Here is a 21,175-nt window from a genome sequence, read left to right on the forward strand (position 1 = left end):
TAAGCTAAGTAAACTGCCCTAAATTTAAAGATAAATACTTTTTGAGATTTTTTTCTGTGGAGCATGGTGAACCATGTTTTTAGATTAAGAATGTGGTAGGAATTCTCTATGCTTCTACTGATGGAATAACACAAGACTACAACTTCCTTTCAAGCAACTTTTGCTTTACTAATTCACCCTACATGAGACTAAGCTTTGGTTTAACAAATGGAGAAGTGAAGCTCAAGGCACATAACAAGCAAATAACAACTTAGTACACATTTTTACGTTTGAGAATATAATGAATGTAGTTCCAGCGTAATCAGATACATTGTCTGGTATCAGTTACAGAGGCTTCAGTAATAGGGGAGCACAGCATCAAAGATTTATGACTTTTTTTTAAAACCACAAAGCTTGATTTTACATAGGCTGACAATTCAGATCATCAGTGTAGCTGACACTGCACAACTGTCCCACTTCACAAAATGTATTTCATTAGGCCAATTTTTAAATGGTATTAGATTACAAAGGATTTTCAATCACTACAGAATTACACCATATTCTACTGTATTTTTCAGCTTAAAAAGGCTTTCACTGTGTATTATAATTTACTTACATGTTCAGAAAGGCAAGCAATGATCAAGAATGATGTCAGGTAAACTTTTGTCTGATATTTTGAGATTTCCTAAACTTTTGAGATACTAGAAGAATGAACATACTTTAAATGTAAGACAACAGACTACACGGTCTCAAATACAGGTGGTTTGGCATTGAGCATGGAGTTAGAATCATAGAAATCAAAGAATCATAGAAAGGCTTGGATTAGAAGGGACCTTAAAGATGACCTAGTTCCAACCCCCTCTGTCATGGCCAAAGAGGCCACCCACCAGACCAGGTTGCTCAAAGCCCCATCCAACCTTCTTGAACACTTCCAGGGATGGGGCATCCACAACTTCTCTGGGTAACCTGTTCCAGTGCCTTACCACCCTCAAAATAAAGCATTTCCTCCTAAAATCTGCTCTTAAATCTCTCCTCTTTTAGTTTAAAACCATTCCCCCTTGTCCTATCACCACTTCGTAAAAAAGTCACTCTCCCTCTTTTCTAAGCCCTTGCTAAGTACTGGAAGGTCACAATGAGGTGTTCCTGGAGCCTTCTCTTCTCCATGCTGAACAACTCCCGCTCTCTTAATTCAGAAATGCCCATTTCATCACATCCAAGCATCATCTACTACTCATTTAAAGACACCAATACACTAATTGCTTTACTACAGTCTAGATCATAAAGTTTAACCTTTCCTCTTCTTCTAGCTTGAGCTCTGTGACTGAAAATTTTATCACACATTTATGTGATTAGGACATATAGCAAAGTTCACTGATTAAAAGTTTCATACAGTTTTCAGAAACCACTGTTACAGCCTTGGAAAAATTATTGTACTCACAACTGAAAAACCCCAATATCTAGCCAATGGCAGTTGTAGCGATACAAGGAAAACCAAAAAGAGTTTCTTACACAGACTCTGCATTTTTAAGCTTTTTTTCTCCCATATCAAACTGACTACCTCACATGCCTTCTCTTAATGAAGAAAACCTACAAAAGGCAGTATTTTCTTCTACTTGCACAGAATACTAGGATGTTATAAGCATATTACAACATGCTCTGAATCAAATGAATACAGAAGGTTATGCAAGTCAAGTGATGCTGGTTTTTTTAACTTTTTTCTTTTAAGTGCAGACATAGAATGCAAAAGCTGATCCAACAATACTAGAGTCCTGAAGCATAGTAACTAGAATAATGTACAAACATCTCCATATTTACATGGATGGTTCATGTACCTTGTAAACCAAGAGAAAGTTCAATTCAAAACAAGACCACATACTTTCTGTTTAAGGCACCTGATAAACAAATGTATCACTGGAAAAGTTACTTAAAAATAATATTGAAGAGCAGCCAAAATTGACATATATCAACAAAAAATAATGATTTCTGTTTATTATAAGTTTAAAAGTAACTAAGATGGAGTGACCATGCTCATTTTTATAAATATGTTGAAAACAGTGACGTGACCCATTCCCAGAGCAGCTGAGAGAAAACTGTGAGCATGTGTCATCTTTAAAGGGGGCAAAGAAAGACGTGGAAGGGGCATTTATAACAACATGTAAGTATTAACAAACATGTAAGTGATGGAGCTCAAAGATACCAGACTATCAGGTACATCTGTTTTGCAGCAGTAAAGGAAATAAAGATGAAAAGACAATTTGATAGAAGATCTAAAACCTAAGATATGGCTACTGAAAAAGAAGGAAAAGATCATTTAAAGTATTAAAGGATCAGGGAATACTGACCAAATCCAGAAATTCAGTGAAAAATGAGATATTAAAAGTTAAGAGGAATAAAGCAATGGTGATTTGAAGACACTAATGTCTGAATAAGGACTTCCTAGGAAGACTGCAGCTCTTACCTGAAATTGCCAGAGAGAAAGTAAAATACAGACAAAATCACATGAAAGCTCATTGCCTCAAATGCTGCCAGTTCCAGTAACTCATGATTCTTGAACTACACAATCACAAGAATATGTGAAACTATTGCACTGGAGTTGTGTGATTATGACGTAAAAGAAGCTACAACAGTAACTGCAGCTCTCATTTAGAAGTTTATATAATTCTAGTAAATAAGCAGTTCCAAAGGTTTAATTCCTAAGTCCAGTGCTGCAAGTCAAAGGAGATTTAGGGGCTTAGTAACCTTTACAAATATGGAATTTTATTTTAAACATTTACACAATTTACTTGTCACAATGGGTGTAATAATCACAGGGGGTTGGCTTTCTGTGTCTGTGGAAGTTTTTCCCATGGCTAATATGCCTCCTAAAGTAAAAGCTGTGGACTGTATAGCTATTGCAGAGTATGAGAGATTATCAAAGATTATATGAATTTAAAAAATTACCTTTTTGCAAAATAGCTGATAAGTGTTCTCCTAGTAGCTGCTTCTCCACACACGCAATCAGTGGTTTCCTAAATTAGGCAAGAAAAGTATATTAGAAACATGAGAGTATAAGAGAGTTGCCTTCTGTCACAGTGTAATTGTGTATAACTTACATTATAATACAAAAAACCCCCAACAATTTTCTACTTAAAACAGAGGCTACAAATTAAGACAAAAATGTCACATGCGATATAAGACAAGAAAGACAACAATAAACCATCTATGTAATTAAAAAATAAATTCAGGTTTGAACACTAAAAATAAAGTCTTTACACAGTAGAATAGAGAAGCTGAGATAGCAAAAATAAATACAAAAGCATTACTGGAAAAAAGTTATACTGACTTTTGGAAACAAACAAGCAAACAAACAAAACAACAAAACAAACCAAAAACCTCCAAGGGTTTGAACTCTAAACCAAGATAACATAGACTGGTGATGTTTAAAACTCAATCTAATTGTGTTATGTACCTACACAAGCATAAACTGAGCTAGAACTATAAGACTCAAATTTGCAAAACATTTTAAATTTGTCCTTGAATATTCCCTATCAAGTATTTGTTTGATACATTCACAGAGTTGGAACCAAAAAATAATGTCAAGTTTTCCCTTACACCATTCATAGCATAAAAGATGAAAGAAATTGCTTGAAATGCAAAGGGTAATTAATTTTAACATTTAAAATTCTACCACTGCTTACAATGTGACAATGTAAAGACCAACCATTTATTTCTGAGTTAACTTTTATAAAACTGGTTCTCAGATCCTTAGTTTAGATTTCTTAGAAGAGAGATGCTCAACTTGGATTTATGGAAGGCTTTTACAGAGCAGCATGCACTTTTGCTAAAACATAAGTGTACCTTTGGTAAAACACTATCTTTCCTGAAAGAGGCCACCAGTGACATGCCTGAGTTTCCGTACAATACACCAGTTTAGGCCCTTCATCTCAAAAAGACTAGATTAGAATTTGGAAAGGTTCAGAGAAGGGAGCAGGGATGATCAAAGTATTCAGCACAAGCTACAGGGGAGACAAATGCAATGTCAAGATTCTTTTTTCTGGGAAAGAGATGACTTAACAGGTATACAGTGCATTGACAGGCAGAAATGATGTGGAAAAGAACAGACTGATCACTTCTCTTTCCAATGCAAGAACTGGGTTCACTAATGATGGTACTGGCAACCAGACTTGCACAAAAGGAGGCAACTTATCACACAGTGCCTGGTGCACTGGTACAACACTTCGCCAAAGACCAGACAGAAAAGCTTATGTGACTCCCCATGAGACAGTACAAGTATTTCAAAGAAGACACAAACAGACAAACCACATCAGGTTCAGAAAATACTCAATATCCTAACAAGCAGACAAAATGAGTATTTTATTTATCTTGACTGCTAGCTAAGGAATGAGCCTGAAGATATATTCTGTATGGCCTCAGTCACATACCTCGGTCATCTACAGATTGACAAGGAAACATGCTTATTCTGGTCAGCTGTCCAGAAAGGCATGTACTGATAGGCTAAATGAATCCTTCTGTGGGCTTCAATGACACACTTTCCATGCATTGTTTGAAGTATTTGGAATTATGTTTTCCATGACAGTTTTGTCCTGGAAGTATCATTTCCATCTCAAGACAAAATCCAGTAACTAAATTTAACATCCTTTCTGCTGTTGTCATGCACACACACAGAGATAGTATGACCCCAGGAAAACTCAAGGACACTAATTTTAAGAACTGCTGCTTCCTAATGTAAGGAAAGGAAATCAATCTGAAGCCTTCTAAAAGTAGGTTTCTAAGCCTTTAACTAAGGGCAAGATTCAAAGAAAGAACTTGATGTCTATCTAGACTGAAAATACAACATACCAATTCATTTTTTAACCAAAACAGTAAATAAAAATATATATCTGTGTTAACTTTATATACAGAAATAGTTCCACATATTTCAATGTGAATAATATTGCCAGAAAAAGCTAGTCAATCTGCAAGCAGCATTTACAGAAAGATTCAAATTCAAATATGAACCACGACACACAATGCATGTGTGTGAGCGCACACATAAAACGTGTGAAGAAAATCCTAAGTTAAAAAGATAATTTTTATTCATTTATCCTTTTGACACCAAATGAGTGCCAATATATCATCTGGAAGACTAGAAGATAAAATAAAATGTTATGTTCTTAATAAAAAAAAAAAAAAGGCAAGTGCTTACTGCAGGACAAATTATGTATGGATTTAAATAGTTTGTCAGTGACTCTGCAGTACTTCCTGAATGCACATTTCAACCCAAGAAAACACAAACTATTACTCAAAACCAGGGGGGAAAAAAAGGACAAGCTACTCCACACAGTGCATTGGCAGCAGCTGCACCAAAGATGATCTTCTGCTACATTCACATCCTGAACTGCTCATGAGTGATGTTCATGTCGTCCTCTGTCCTTCTGGGGTTTGTTTGTTTGGGTTTTCTTGTGGGTTTGTTTGATTGGTTGTTTTTTGTCTTTCTTTCCCCGCAAGGGATTTGTGGTTACAGCTGTTATCAGCATATGAATGCCTAAAATCAAATGCTATTTTGATAATGCAAATTTGAGTTCTTATATAATGTTTTGTTAACTGCAGTACACAGGACTGGTATTTCTGGACAAGTTTCTCTCTTCTTACCAAAAGCATATTTTCATTTTAAAGAAATAATTTTTGATAAAAATGAAGTCTTTAAAAATCCAAGCTGTATCACAAGCACTGCCAACAAGATAATATCTGTAAGATAATGCAGAAATAGTCTTTGTGTCTCTAAAACCATGAATAATCATACTGATTTATGAAGGAGCCTTGACTTACACTAAAAATGACAAAATTTGTACTCACTGTGTGCTGTGGTCTAAATATGTTATTACTCTGTCTCCTTCTTCTTCTAAACGTTTATTAACATGGTGAAGATATTCTGGGACCTAGTGAGACAAGAGAATGACAAGTTCAGCAACAAAGGTATGAAAGACAGATAATATTGTTCCATGACAATTATTTAAACTACGAATCTGAAGAGAATATGAATTGGAAAGGACTGTTTCACCAGAATGTTATTTACTACATAATCTATATTTTTATTATTCTATGTTACTTCATATTAAACATATTGTAATGGCATCTGACAGAAAGGAAGAGAAAAACAGAAATCTGAGAATTTTTCAGAGTAAGTTAGTTTTTCCTCAAAATCCTTCTGAGCTAAGCTAGCCCATAAAGTATCATGGAGCAGGTTTGCAGTCGGTGTGAACCACAGAGTTCTATTATTTCAATGGCCCTTTCTCCAGGAGAGCATATTTTCCTACAGAGAGTTAACACAGTTAGAACATATCATGACACAGGTATGTGCATGTACCTATGCATCTGTGCATATGAATAAGTATGTACATGTATACAGTATGTACATTAGGGCCTCACTCATTTTGTCTTTTCCCGCAGCTTTCCACTAGATGTACAAAAGCAGTAAGACCCTTGATTTCAAGATCTGTGTCAAAGCATTTCACCTCAAGTCCCACTGGAATGCCAGGGAATGAGGTGAATGGTGCAGAATTAGACACAAGGATTCATCTCAATGCACTGAAAACAGGCGTTTTCAAAATGCTTGTAGTGACTCTGTGCTAAAATGGATAATAAACATAGTCTTCTGTATTTCAGACCACCAAGAAATACATATATTTTCAGATACCCACATTTGCAGGCTGCTCACCACAGGACATAATTTTATCTCAAGAGGACAGAAAACAAAAATATATTAAGTCTATTTAACTAATTAAGGAAAAGAAACTGCAAAACAAATACAACAAAACAGCAAAAAAATAAGTTGTTCACTTCGGTATTAACCACATAGTAAAATGACGCCAGTGGACATTTTACAGCTCTTCGGCAAAAATAATATTGATGGCACACCTTTAAGCTTTCTGGTAGTGTGGCTTCAGCTACAGAAAATGTCACTGGGTTACTCCACACTTTATATATATCAAGTACCATGGCAGTCTGCTCTTCCCTTTGACACAATTGTGGTCCACACCAAAACACATGAATACCTGTCTGCCAGTAAATTTCGTTAAATATTAATACACAATGGCACTACCACAAGTTCTCATGTAATCCCACAGCTGATAAAACTAACATAAAAGCAATCATCTATGGCATGCACCTACCTCTCTTTCTTGCATTAATCTTTGGCCTTCCGCAGCATATAAACAATTTGTCTCTTCCAGAAACCTCTGTTCAAATGATTCCTTGTAAACCTGCTCAAGAAATTAATTTAGTTACTTACATTAAGCTCCCAGTAACAGTAGCATATTTTGTTTGTCAGGTATAGAGGGCAAGTAAAATCTCAAAAGTGCACACCACTGTGAGAAGTGTCAGAGTAAAATTACATTAACACAGAAGTTCTGTTTGCCCACTGGTTTTAGAAAGACTGAGATCAGAGCTGACTTCCCAGCACAGCAATGGCGTTTCAGTCATCAGTACTCAGTCTAAACTGACAGGCTTCTGTTTAAGGCACACAGCCCAACACCAGTACCCAACATCACAGCACAGCAATGACATCCAATCCACCTGAGCTCAAAATTCCCACTGATATTTCTGTGGGAAAAAAAGTACTTCCAACTAGTGAAACATCGGCACAAAACAGGTAATTCTCATCAGTAAAATAGTAATACGCTCAGTAAAGCACCATCACATCTGCCAAGTTTCTCTCAGTGGCCCAAGAAAAAAGAATTGTACCAAATAAAGTGAACTCTCTTTCTCCAGGTAACGAATAAGGTGCGCAAAAAAGGGCATCAACAACAATCACAGACATTGAAATATCTCTGCATAAGGATAAACAGTTTATTATAGAAAGGAACTAAATTAGAAAAGACGACTATAAAAAAAAAAAGTTAAAAGTCTGAAAAAGGAAGCTAGGGGAATAATATGTAAACAGGGGGACAGTGAAAAGGGAAAGATTCCTTGAGTGTGGCAGAAGAATAGAATAAAATATTTCTTCCAAAACATATTGCTCAGCTGTAAAACTCATTACATTGTAACCACTTTTTTTCTCTTAAGGACTTCTAGCAGAAGGTTTCCTGCCCACGGCAGAGGAGTTGGAGCTAGATGATCCTTAAGGTCCCTTACAACCCAAACCAATCTATCATTCTATGACTTTTAAAGGCTTAATTTTTTTATTCAATGCAAACTTAAATATGAAACTTCTAGCTTGACAAACATTCAGAACATGATAATTCACTAACTCAGCAGCACCAGTAGACATCAACTCATTGTTTCAGACTCCTCTTTGTCCTACTTCCACATTCAACAGAATCAAATACTAGTTTTCATTTCTTACCTTCCTTTCTATCAGGATAACTGAAAAAAACATTAACAGTATATGCATATATGCATAAAACACATCTAAACCTCTACAATAGGAAACAGGTATAGAGTAGGATTTATGCAAAGAGGAACCAATTTTCAGCAGCTGGGCCTCCACTGCATAATTGCCTAAAACTCAGAAACGAGTTGGATATTAATTGTTTTAAATCAAAATACAAGATTTGCTTAATTAATCTTTCTTCAGGAGCTATCTTCTGTTCAAAGAGGGAGAAGTAAAGATCCTGGCATATAATTACAGGTGTACAATCATATCTCTATCTCAGTGAAGCAACAGCTACTATAAAAGAACAGATTAGACTGCCTTATTTTTCCTAGGGAAAAAAAAGGAAAACTACATTTTTAAGCCAATGAAGGAGAATGCAGACTTAAATTCTGTAAGAAGGATCCAATAAAGTGGAATGTGTCCTTTCAATTAGCAGAGTACTTTGCTAAAAATTAATAAATATTAAACCTAGAAAGAGATGATGCAGTTAGAGAAACTTGGCAAATAACAATAGGGAAAAAATCTGGGGAAAAGCACACAAATCAGATCCGGACCTCCAGGGAACAATCTGAAAATCACTGACAGAAGTTTGCCTTTTCTCTTGAACAGGATAATTAGTTATTAATTTTTCTGGTATGCTAGAGAAAGCTATAGAACAAACTCAAGAGGATTACCATGAAAGGCAGAAAAACTGGTAAGCTGCCTAACCAAAAAGGATTATTTTATGCTGTCTTCCCCTTTAGGAGGAGTTTTTTTACCTACAGCTAGTTTCGTAATGCTGTATGTCACTTGGAAATGGAGCACTCTCACAGTTTTTAAGAGTGAAAGACTGCTTCTAAGTTTCACTGCACATCACACAAGGCTGCAACATCAACTCAAGGACAACCTATGCTGAGGACAGAAGCACAGCATTTTTCAGTCCCCTTGGTTACTCAGTATCTCTGCTGATGGACAGTTCCAGCAAGTTACAGCTTGACATGATCTATTTGAAAACCTTGGCCTTAACTTGGCATCCCATTCTATCCTTGGCATTTCTGCTAAGAAGTTGCCAATACGGTCATGTTTTTGTGATACAGACCCAAGATCTGGACTCCACAAAGTGATGCCTCTTTACAGTGACAGAGTGGGCCTTTTTCTTTTCCTACATTTAATTTCACTGGGATTAGACAATGAGTGATTAAGAGAGACAAAATATTGCACATACTAAAAGACTTGCAAATCTATTAGGATCTGCAGGCCATTACCTCAGCTAAGGAAAACAGGCAAAGAGGTCTCATTTAAAAGCAAAGAATAAAAGACTATGTCAGCTAAAGAAGAGGCAGTCTTATCAATCTAACAGCGAGACTGTGAAGCACATTTACTAGAAGAACAGAATCATTTTTGTACAAAACACAGATTAGAAGAGTCAGTTTGTGTTTCTAAATGTAGGTGTTAAGAGAATGTTGCTGTACTCACCTGCAGATCAGACAGCATGCTCAACAAACTCCGCAACAAACTTCTGTCCACAGCTTCACCATTTCTTTCTCGTTCGATCAGCAGGAGAATTCCATCAATAGTCTTGGTCTGAACTTGCTTGTCACTAATGATGTGGTTTCTAAATAACTCTAGCCCCATATCCCTGTATGAATATTGAAAATCAGGAAGTCACATTGTTGATTCTTTTGAAAAATCTGTATCTCAGTTTGAAGAAAAATAAATACATATAAAATATAGTGTATATATAATATGCAGAAAGAGACTATAATAATGGTGTGTATATTCTTTTTGACACTGTCCACTAACAAAACTTTAACAACAATTATCATAAAAATACCAGGTCACATATGCTACCAGATGCATATATTTCAGCTGAGAACTGTGAGCAGCCTGTCCACCTTTCACATAATAGAGCATAACTTTATCTGTTAAAAAACCAGAAAAATCTGAACATATACCTTAACATAAGATTCCCTGGATCAGTTAATCTCTGTGCTATTTGTAAGTTTTTTTCAAAAGCATGAATTCTTTTTATCTTTAGGATCTTATCAGCTGTATCAGATTTTTTTTTCATGCCAAGATGAAGAATGGTGCCTCTATGCCATGAAGCAGCCAATTTTTAAACAGTCTTGGTCGTGTAAAATTGAGAATCTTAGATAAAACTTGTTACCTCCAATTTCTTCACATGTATCAGGATTTCAATAAAAGGAATTTCCCAGTATGAGAACAGACCTCTTGAACGATGTATAGTAAAAGGAAGCCTAGCACAAAGACTTGGAGAAAAGTCATGCAAAGGTTGGGAAGAAAGATGTCCACTGGACAAACAAGAGGTGGGAGAAAGATGCCAAGATCCTCAGACAGCCTACGGAACTCATAAGAGCACAGACCAGCCAGGCAGGGAAAAGACATGCTCTTACTTCAGTACTTTATCTACAATTATTTGGCAAAGTCTGGGTTTGTTTGCTTGGGCAGTGATATAAAATGCCCCTCAGGAGAGATGCTTAAAAACAGAATGCTCTAAGATTCAGCTGTGGTGTGCTGAAAGTACAAAAGCATCATCTCAATGCTCTGAGACACAGGTCTCAACTCTTAAGAGGCCAGTGCTGGAAAGATAATCTGCACCTTGTCACTGTATCTGACTACTTAAAGAAACAGAGCAAGAAGTGGAATGTTGAGTTTTGTCAAAACCATAGGAGCAGCTAAAGTAATGCTGGGCCAGTACTAAGGTGCAGAGGTAGCAGTCAAGAGGAGGTTCCTCACCCATGCTGTGACAACTACAGCTAAACATATACCTTAACTTTTATGTTCACAGACCTTCTTTTACCCTCACTTTACAATGAAATGATGTATATGCAAATGCTGACAAATTTATTTCCATAAATTGACATAAAATTTTAAAGATCTATTAAATAGATCAAATATAATGTGAAAAATTTATTTTCGATCTTTGCAAATATCACAGCATGTCCGCACTCTAAAGGTGTTCAGGAATACTTACGTGGATACCTACCATATAGAAGGAAGCATTGAATTCTGAAGCACATAGGTCCGATCCAAAAATAGAAAAATGCTTCTGATCATGATCTGAAAATACATAAAGAAAACGTTTTTTTCTTCACCACCATGTGGTATTTTAAATTACAGTACAAATTCTAAAAAATTACATCATACAGACATGCACTTTAATTACTGATGTAGGTATTTTCAACTTTTATGGTGACTTCTACACTCACCGTTATGCAATTTATTAAGTTAATACTATTAAGTGGTATTGCCAAGTACATTCCAGACAGTTTTCAAATTCATAACCATTAACTAGATAGTTTTATTAACCTGCTAGGACATACATAAGCTATTTGAACAGTACCACCAAGACAGTCAGTAAAAACCCTGAACTAGCATGCTGCCATAGTTCTGGCTTTAAAATTTAAAAAAGGCAGCTTTGTGCAAGGGTAGTAATTAGCTGTGCAACAGATCTTTTCATAATAAAAGTTAGCTTCCAAAATTCATGAAAAAAACAGAGACACATTAAATCTAACAGGAGAAAGAAGATATAAAAATATATTATTTCATTTTTAAATTAAAAAGTGGGAGAAGGAGGTGGTTTTTTTAGCCTATTACTCTTGCACATTCAAAATCCATTTTTAACTCTGCTCATAAAACGGCTGCCCAACTCTCAAGTTTAGCATTAGCATAAATCAGGATGTCAGTAACTAATTCACTCCCAGGCCAGATACACATTTGTCCCCCTCCTTCTTCCCTAAAAGATTTCATTGCTTCTGAAGCAGTTCTCAAAATGACACAGCTTTTGGCCAAGCATATTAAAGAAAAACAGCAATAAGCCTGATTTTTTTCTTAAATACCACAAGTGCTAATCCAGTACATGGACAAGAAAGCCACTTGCTACAGGTTGTTGCTTTAAGGAAAGTAGGAAAAAAAAAAAGAATGCTCACAAGTAATTAAAGTCATTGTTCATAGTAAAAGCCTTTTTATAAAAACACAGGTTCAATTTAATTACATTTTCAAGACAACACACTTCAACTCTGTTTTCATCAGACTGTTGAGTTTGTTTCAAATAGTTTCCCTAACATTTTCCAATTTTAATTCAGATAAAAATCACACACAGGGAAGGAGAGAAATGGATTTGAGGAATGAAAATAGAAATTCAACCACTTGGGGCATTTGTAGGTAAAGCTAAGTGACAATGCAATAAAAACTCATTATAAAATGCTGGTTTGGAATTATAATGATGCCTTCTTAACAGCACAATTCTCATGGAGAGTGTTTGAGAGAAGATCTTCTGTAACATAAATCATTGTGGAGGTAGAAGACAAGAAAGGCAGAAAGAAAACAGGTTTCAATTCTTTAATCTACCCCTTTCTTTGCTCCATAGTCAGGATTATCATCTCTGCTTTGAAAAAAAAAAGTCACAAATTAACCTAGTTTCTGAAGCTATCTAAAAGCTAAGATTCTGGATTCTCCAATTACTTTAAATTATAAACTGCAAACAGTTTCAGCATTGCCTGGTTAGTTTTTCTTTTCATCCACAAAAAACAAGGTGTCAATATATTTCTGAATATTTCAACTTCACATGAAACTAATGAAAGCCAGAGGTAACACAACGAAGTCTAAATTTCAACAAAAAACTGTCCTCAGCTAGCAAAGGGGAAAGCAAAAAAGCAATGCTGAAAAGTTGGAGGAGGTGCAGCACAGTCCCAAGTTAAAACTATGACAAACTCGGTTTTCCAGATTTTGTGCCTCAAGGATATGTACTGTGAACAAACATTCAACTTACCATTTGTCTGCAATGATCTTGCCAGCATTTATTTATCTTCTTTAAAAATAAAAGACTATCCAGAGAATCTGTACAGCACCCATTAAGGAAAACTAGTTTGCCAGTATCTTTTGAGGCCAGATTCTGGAGATGATCTTTGCCAGCCATTAAGCAAAGCTGCTCCACGGATATTTCAATGTTACTGTGCCTGTCAGAGATAAACCGTTAATTGCAGAGCTTCTGCCCAGCACAGGGGCTGGCAGTTCTCCAAAAGGCCTCCCTATGTTTTCAAGGAATAACACTCACTGCTCTTCAGTAATACCATCTAGTGGCTGTACTGTATAACCTTAATATAGATTTAAACAAGAAATCCCACCAGTGTCAAAAAAACCCTTGTCACCGACTGAGGTGAGAGGGATGGAAAGGTTATTTTGTTTGTTTAATGAGTTCACACTGTGCACAACAGGAGTGACCCTAATCTCTCAAAAGCAGTTACAGTTCTAAATAATCCTCAACAAATCCAAATACCACTCTTTTCATATACATCTCCAGGTCACCCTAAGTAATCTACAGACTTTCTTCATTACACAACAGATCCAACTGTTATTCAAAAATAACAGAGTTTTCATGTGTCATATGAGTAAATCCAAATGAGGTTTTACCTTCCGCTCCCACACATTATCATCTCCAACTCACTCTGGCCAAATCTGATTAATCTGATCTCGTGTCCTTGGGATATAAAGTGGTACACCTGTAAAATACAAAATCCTCAACTCTCCAATCCACCAGTTCTGTCAAGAGGGCAGGGTGAAAGCAAAGTTTTAAAACATCTCTTCATAAGATAATCTAAAGTCTGAAAAAGCAGGGAGGCAAAAAATGGTTGACTGTACTCTGCTTTAAAGCAGACTATAAGATTTGGTTCTCAGACATCAGGTATGTTTAAGAGACTACTGTACTGGCTAATGTGCTGTGTAGAAGCCAGACTCCTTAAATTGGACTCAAAAAAGAAAACAAAACCCAAACCAAAAACCAATCCCAAAAACATATAACCCAAAACCACATTAGTATTTAGCTATGTAACAGGAAGAAAAAAATTATCTTCTTTATGACTGTAGGCACCTACTTGGGAAATGCAGTGAAGTGAGAAACTGAGTCACAATCCAAAGCACATTTAAAGCATTCACCTGGAAAGAAGGCTCTTTCTGGGCCCCAGTCCCTTGTTTCTTTCCTTTTATCCTATCAATTGCTGCTACTAAAATACATACAGAGACCTGGGAAACACTGCCAGCAGCCACAGTACTGTAGTATCTGTTCAGTATGGCACCCTCCATCCAGCATCTGCTTGCTAATGCACTTTCCAAGAATGCAGGGACTCTACTGCCCAACCAAGTGCAGACCCAAGGCTATAACACAAAATACAACTATCATTTAAAGCACCTTTTCAGCATGCAAAGCTTGACTGGATTCAGACCACAGGGCTGGCTGCATCCAGGTGTCCACAGAAGATCTATAGGCACTTCTGTGACCCACTGAGACAGAAGAAAAACCCAGCAATGTAACTTCAGTAAACCAAGGCAAAATTTACCAAAGAACTTCACATGCCTGTGCATTCCAAATGATCTCCTGAACTTAGAGTTCTCTTGCAAGAACCTCTGAAGGTACATATAAGATATCTGAAGGCTTGTTGAATGCCTTTGTGACACACTGCTGCTGACCACAAGTTATTATTGGTCAAACAGGTGCACTTTATGTTTGAGAATTCTTTTACTGTTGTTGAAAAATCACTGTATTTTTTTACACTATTGCTGCCATAAGCATCTCTACTACTCACAAGCCATAGAAATTTATACCTGCTGTGTGATCTCATAGTGCTATTAAAATTTTATAGATTAGGTGTAAAATTCACATTCCTATTAAAATGATAAGTAAATTATTATTTGCATGCTACTTATAGGTACACAAAAATTATTCACCCAGATGACTAAAGTTGCTAATGCCCAATTTGAAAATATGTAAGTGGTCAAAGAACCTCTTTAACAAATAAAAAATTACTGGAGTAGTTTTTACAAAGTGTTGTCTTAAAAATAATTATTTAAGCTAATAATTCTAACCATTTCTGTGCACGAAAAAAGGATATTCTCTAAATTGAAGGATTTGTGCTTTCACATGTTCTTCACAGACTTGTCGTAGCTGTTTGTACAGTGTAGCAGAGACTTTGTAAGAGCAGAGATTTTCAACAGCCTAAAAAAACAAAACAAGATTACGAATGAGACAAAAAAAAACCCAAATTTTTGCATCTGTATAATTGACACTGACAATAAAGGAAAAAATTCAGTATTATAGCTTCAGTGTGCGTAAAACCAAAACACCAAAACGAAATTCTGTAGAAAAATTCAGACTTCATGACTCCTTTCTTATTTTGGTCCCTTCTTATTCTGCTACATTTTGTGTGCAAACAAGGTCCACCATCACAATCTGGGTCATATTTCAGATGTGTTGTTAAACATGACCAGAACTCTACCTCCTCCAATACTGCCCAGCAGCAGATTTCCTCCTGCAAGTCCATTTTGTGCATCCTTCAGTGCATGCACACATGTGCTTTTCTGGAGGGGGAACACAATCATACCAAATATTTTAACTTCTTAATAACTGTAGGGGAGATTTTTCAATTAGTCACTCTAAATGGTAAATGAGTAATAGCTACTTTCCTGTCTTTTTATCAACTTCTTTCTTTCCAAATACTTGCACTGATTCACATACTCACACTAAGGTACATAAACTGAAGGGAAAATATAATTTAACACCATCCCCCCCCAAAAAAAACCCCCAACCCCACATTAACCCTTATCTAAAGACTTTAATTGATTTTTTGGGAGCTCATGGAATTTAGTTTAGTATTTATTCTTAGTTAACTAAGGAGATCAATTCTGCCCCAAACCAAATGTTCTTGTAGTCGCTATATTAATAGCGGCAGCCTTTATGCTGTGAGGCAACACTGCAGAGAACACTGTCAAAGATTTGAAGCACTATGTCACCTGGGCAACTAGAACTGACCCAAGAATGTTCTCCTTCACTCCAGACGATTTATAATGTCACATTTTGTTGATAAATTTTCCAGTAACATCAATGAACTTAGACAAAGTTTCAGTATTTTTGCAGTGCTAGGCCTTTATGGATTTTTTCCCAAATTCTAGCTTTTTTTAGTGTCTTATTTTTTTGTATTATAAAACATTATGTTGCCTAATGCCAGCATGTAATTCTTTGTCAAAGCATTACCAGATGTTCTTCACTCTGTTGCAGTTTAAGATCACCCAAACACATTGGCTAGCAAGTGCACAGGCCAAGAGAGAGGTGAGGGGAAAAAGAGGGCTGCTCTGAACAACCTGGTCCAATAGAAGGTGTCCCTGCCCATGAGAGGGGGGTTGTAACTTGATGATCTTTTAAGGTCCCTTCCAACCCAAACCATTTTTATGATTCCTTGGGCAACAGCACTGGCTTAAAGTGTATTACAACCTGCAGCCATACCACCTCCGTGCCACCTGTTCCTGCTTCGTTTTTTGGTTTGTTTGGGTTTTTTTTGGCATGAATCCAAGTAATTCCCTCCTCATTCACCATTTGTTTAATTCAGCTTTTCCTGCCTCTCTTTCTGAAGAAATTTGATTTGACTCTTATTCATCTTGCATATATTTTGTTTGAAAAAAAGATACAGTAATAATCACGTCTACAAAGATACCAGAGAGATGACACTTTTAGTTTCTTCACCCACACAGATCTAGTAAAAGTTTTGTTTCCAATCAACCTTTTAATAACTTGTTTGAAGCAGAGGCTTCTGTTTTAACATTTACCATGCAAGTTATTGCTAATTCTTGTATTATTTCCTCTATAGGTTCAAACATACTGAAGAGTTTGTCTTCCAAAATGTAAACTGAATCTGCTTCATAGAGTTCTCTCCATGGGGTAATTCTAACCTATCTAATGTCATTTTATTTAAATGTACATAAAAATGGCTTTCTCAGTTTTGATACAACATTAAAGTATACAAACAAACAAACAAAATTATCACACAGTGATATTATGGTTTTTTTCATCTGGTCTTAAAACAGCTAAGTAAAATGACATTTGGAACAAACAGTATTCACACTATCTGTTTTGCAGATAGTTTGTTATGTTTCCTCAGTCATAGCTTTTCCTATCCACTCATCCAAATAAAAGTCTAGTCAGGACTCTAATTTTTTTTCCTTTACTACTACACTACCCTATTCTATGTCCTCCAGAAGGGCAGTGGTGCCCCATTTCAGGTTATTTAGGGCTTCATTGCAAAGGTAATTTTTTTCCCCATTATTTTTATCACTCATTCCTCAATTCTTCGAACTGCCCCAATTTCTCTATACCACCAAGTAAAAGCTACTTCTATCAAAACTTGTGCAATCTACCACCAATCCCAGACATCATTTCTATTTTGGTCAGAAAAAATTGGCTGCCACCCTCCCATTGCTCACTGACTATGTCTCTGCCAATCACCTTCATGCCTGATCCCATGCTGCCTCTAATGCCTGGAAAGGAGTAGCCTTCAGGCTTCCTACAAAGCCTCGTCATTGTTCTTTGGTTTCTCCTCAGCCACTGAGCCAAATTAAATAAATAAATCAGAAAGTTCAAAGGCAGGTTGGTACCCCAGCCCACTCACTGCACTGAACTCTAGCAGGCCTCTCACTTCCTTCCATAATGCTGGAGAAATACTCAAAAAAAAAAAAAAAAAGGCAAAAAAAGTGCCCCATAGTAAGAACTGATGCACACTGTGCTCACCAACAGGCAGTTAAAACGATCTGTAAGTACAGATCAGGTTTCCAATGGATGCTGAACCTCATCTTTTATTCCTTTGGCACATAAGTACCTGTCTGTGCACAGGAACACTGACTGCTACCACCCTCCGCACAGAAATCTTGCTGATCTGCTGCTTCGCAGATTATTCAACTGGCCTCGTGCAGTTTTTACAACCAAGCAGGCAAAGAGAAAAAGCAAGAAGTACAGTTCTCCCTTCACAGTTTATCTGAAATCTCTCTTCTCCTCTTCTGCCAAAACTCAAGCCTGTACCCCAGCGATTTCATACCCATATTACTATAATCTCATTTCTGAGACTCTGAAAACAAGTTAGGTAATGCTCAAAGCATCTGTGGGATTATTTTTTTTTTAGCTAGGCGTGAAAAAGCAGGATTTTTGAAATGTTGAGTTTAAAATGATAAAATGTATTATGCAATTCAAACTCTGCAAACCTGCAAGTATTAACAGATGAATACATCACAGTCAATTTTTCTATTTAAAGGGAATAAATTATATCAAGTCAATATACATGTACATAATCACCCATTTTAGATCCATATTTTATACACCCTAACTAATCACAGAGACAAGTATAGTTACAGTCAGTTCTCAAAACCAGCCTGATTTTCTTGAGTATGGACCCAATATGAACTGCTGGTCTTCTCCTCTCTCTCAAAGTCTGCACTTTGCAGACAACATCAAACCTACCTCAACTGAACATTGAGAAAGTGTCAGGTGAGCATAACAGTATCTTAAGTCCTGATCTGCCAAGGGCATCAACAGATGGGGCATCTGCACATCAAACACCTGCACCCACAAAAAACTCTTAACTAACTTATGTTGTGTAGCACAACTTAGTGCATTGGTAATTTTTTATAACATGATCACGGTAAAAAATTACTACTTCACTTAAATACCTCAAAGTACATACATTTAAAATAACATAGAACTAAATCACATACAAATTGAGAAAGTAGAAAGAAATGGCTCATGAGTATGTCTCTCTTTTACCCTTCCTAGTCCCTGCTCTATTAGCACAGATGTTCTAGAAATACTTTTTCACCACTTCAATAAAAAAAATAAGACCCTGACTGTTATGTAAATGTAATAGTAATCTCAAACATGGGTAAACTGACAGTTTGTTGCCTGCTCAATTGAGATTCCTTCTCAATTCCCCAAAAAGTATTGATGTTGAAGTGTTGTGTTATTATCTAATAATAGCAAACATTTCAACTTCACTATTTACAAGAGACCATACCATGTACAAAAATCATTATAAAATATATAACTTCATAAGCCAGTTAGAGGAACATCCTGTTTTCAGCATGTTGAGTGGGCAGAGTATTGAAGATACCAAGAGAAATTTCAGCCCTGCCCAGGAATAGCTTTCTGTGTCTCCCACCATAAACTGTTTTTTCATGGGCCGAGATCCTGGTAACTCTCCAAGGAACTGATATATAAAACTGCAAACTGACTGGAAATGGAGCATGGAGCAAAGCGTTCAAAAAAATACACTCAGCTTTTAACAAATCAAAATACGTTATGTTGAATGCGTGCTCTGTGAAAGTCTCAAAGCAGTTTATTTACTTTCTGTTAAACGCAGAGAAATAAAACCAAAACCCTATGCGCCTTACCTGGTAGAGTTCTTCAAGGTTGTATTTAATAGAAATACTACTCTGTATTGCTCCCACTGCTTCATGTAGTTTTTGCCAGGTGTCGTGAGTGTAATTCTCGGGTAATTTGGGTCTTTCTGTGAAGTAAGACACAACTAGTTGAAAAACAGCTACCCAAGAGGAGCCTGCAGCAATCTCGCTCACCCTGCTCCATCGAGTCCTGCCAAGCCATGCTGCGCTTGACCGTGTAACTCTGGCACTGCCAGAGGGAACACCAATTCCACCCGAGACGACCAAACCCTTGCACGACGGACATGATCCTCCGGCTGCTGTGCTTGACGCCCGTGTTACTTTTAGCGAGGCAAAGACCCTCGCCTGGCTCTGATCAGCGCTGACACTAAGGTGGCTTTCTGCCCGCTCCCCACAGGGCGCAGCCGCCGCTGCCCCCGCGCACGGAGCCTCCGCGGGTGTCCCCGGGAGCCCTGGCACGGGCACAGTGCCGGCGGCGGGCGCGGTATCAGCCCGGGGCAGCCGCCCCTCGCCCCGATAAGGCGGCAGGGCGGGTGACGGCGGCGGGGCCCCGCCGGCCCGGCCGCGAGGAAGGGGCGGGGAGCGGCCGGGGCCGCGGTAAACAAAGGTCGGGCCGGGGCCGGACGGCGGGGCCGGGCGCACCTGCCGGGGCAGAGGGCCCGGCCTGCCCCGTACCCACCTCTGAAGTTCTTGATCACGAGTTTCTTGGAGGAGGCGGTCGCGCCTCCGCCTCCTCCTCCTCCCGCGGCGCGGGTGGCGGTGGCGGCCAGCGAGGCGGGCTTGGTGAGCCCGTTGGTGTGCCCCACCAAGGCCGACAAGTGCGGCTTCTTCTGCGGCTCGTCCGCCATCTCCGCCCCGGGCGCCGTGTCCGGCCGGGGCAACGCGCTGGGCTGGGCCGGGCCGGGGCCGCTTGGTCCCCGCCTCCGCTCCCCTCCTCCTCCTCCGCCACCACCCAGCCGCCCTCCCCCACTGCCCGCGGGCGGCTGCCAAGCGCCGCTGGGCCGGCCGGCACCGACTGCCGCCTGCCCGCCCCGGGGCGCCTCGGCGGCCGGCTCGCCGTACGGGTCCGCGTCCGTGCCCCGGTCTCGGCCACCCGTGGCGCTCGGGCAGTGGCAGCTCCGCTCACAAGATGGCTCCCGGGCCGGGGCAGCCTCCCGCGGGCCGGGCGGGCGGCGACAGCTCCTCTCGCCATCGCCTCGCAGCCCCTCGGAGCCCCCCGCTTCTTCTCCTGGCTATGCCTGCTGGTAGCCGCCGAGGGGCAGCCGGAGCAGGACCCAAAGAGCAGCCGCGCATCCCGTCCAGAATAGCCACCAGCCCTGCTCACCGGCTCCCTCCAGCCCAGCTCAGACAACCGAGTCCAGCCTGCCCGGGCATGGAGCGTGTCCTTGTCTTACACGCCTCCATGGCGTTCGTGCCTTTAGGAGCAGCCTTTTCAAGAGTTAAAAGCTCCATTCAACTTTTTTGACCCAAGTTCAGCGAAACCCCCACGTAGCGCTCCCCGCGGGCAGCTCGGCTCCCGGGAGCGCAGCCAGCGAGGAGAGATGGGAAGAGGGCGCTCCAGCCCTCGCGTTCTACCGGGCAAATGACTGGGGTCTCCTGCCAATGGGGTCCTGTCACACGGGGCTCACGGAC

At 38.8% G+C, this 21,175-nt stretch overlaps 1 protein-coding gene across 1 annotated transcript in view; it reads right to left on the bottom strand.

Moving 5' to 3' along the window:
* CUL4A (cullin 4A) overlaps positions 1–20,453 on the bottom strand; it is a 37,517-nt gene extending 17,064 nt beyond the window's left edge. Inside the window, exons 1-9 of the mRNA XM_064646456.1 lie at positions 20,223–20,453; positions 19,535–19,650; positions 15,219–15,323; positions 13,104–13,172; positions 11,319–11,392; positions 9,788–9,950; positions 7,131–7,220; positions 5,815–5,897; positions 2,920–2,987 (exon numbers count right to left, since the gene is read on the bottom strand). Of these exons, the coding sequence (XP_064502526.1) occupies positions 2,920–2,987; positions 5,815–5,897; positions 7,131–7,220; positions 9,788–9,950; positions 11,319–11,392; positions 13,104–13,172; positions 15,219–15,323; positions 19,535–19,650; positions 20,223–20,391 (937 nt within the window). The 5' untranslated portion in view covers positions 20,392–20,453. The remainder of the gene's footprint in view (positions 1–2,919; positions 2,988–5,814; positions 5,898–7,130; positions 7,221–9,787; positions 9,951–11,318; positions 11,393–13,103; positions 13,173–15,218; positions 15,324–19,534; positions 19,651–20,222) is intronic.
* Positions 20,454–21,175: the final 722 nt, after the last annotated feature.

This window comes from Pseudopipra pipra, chromosome 2 (assembly GCF_036250125.1).
Source record: "Pseudopipra pipra isolate bDixPip1 chromosome 2, bDixPip1.hap1, whole genome shotgun sequence".
In the NCBI taxonomy this organism is placed as follows: domain Eukaryota; kingdom Metazoa; phylum Chordata; class Aves; order Passeriformes; family Pipridae; genus Pseudopipra; species Pseudopipra pipra.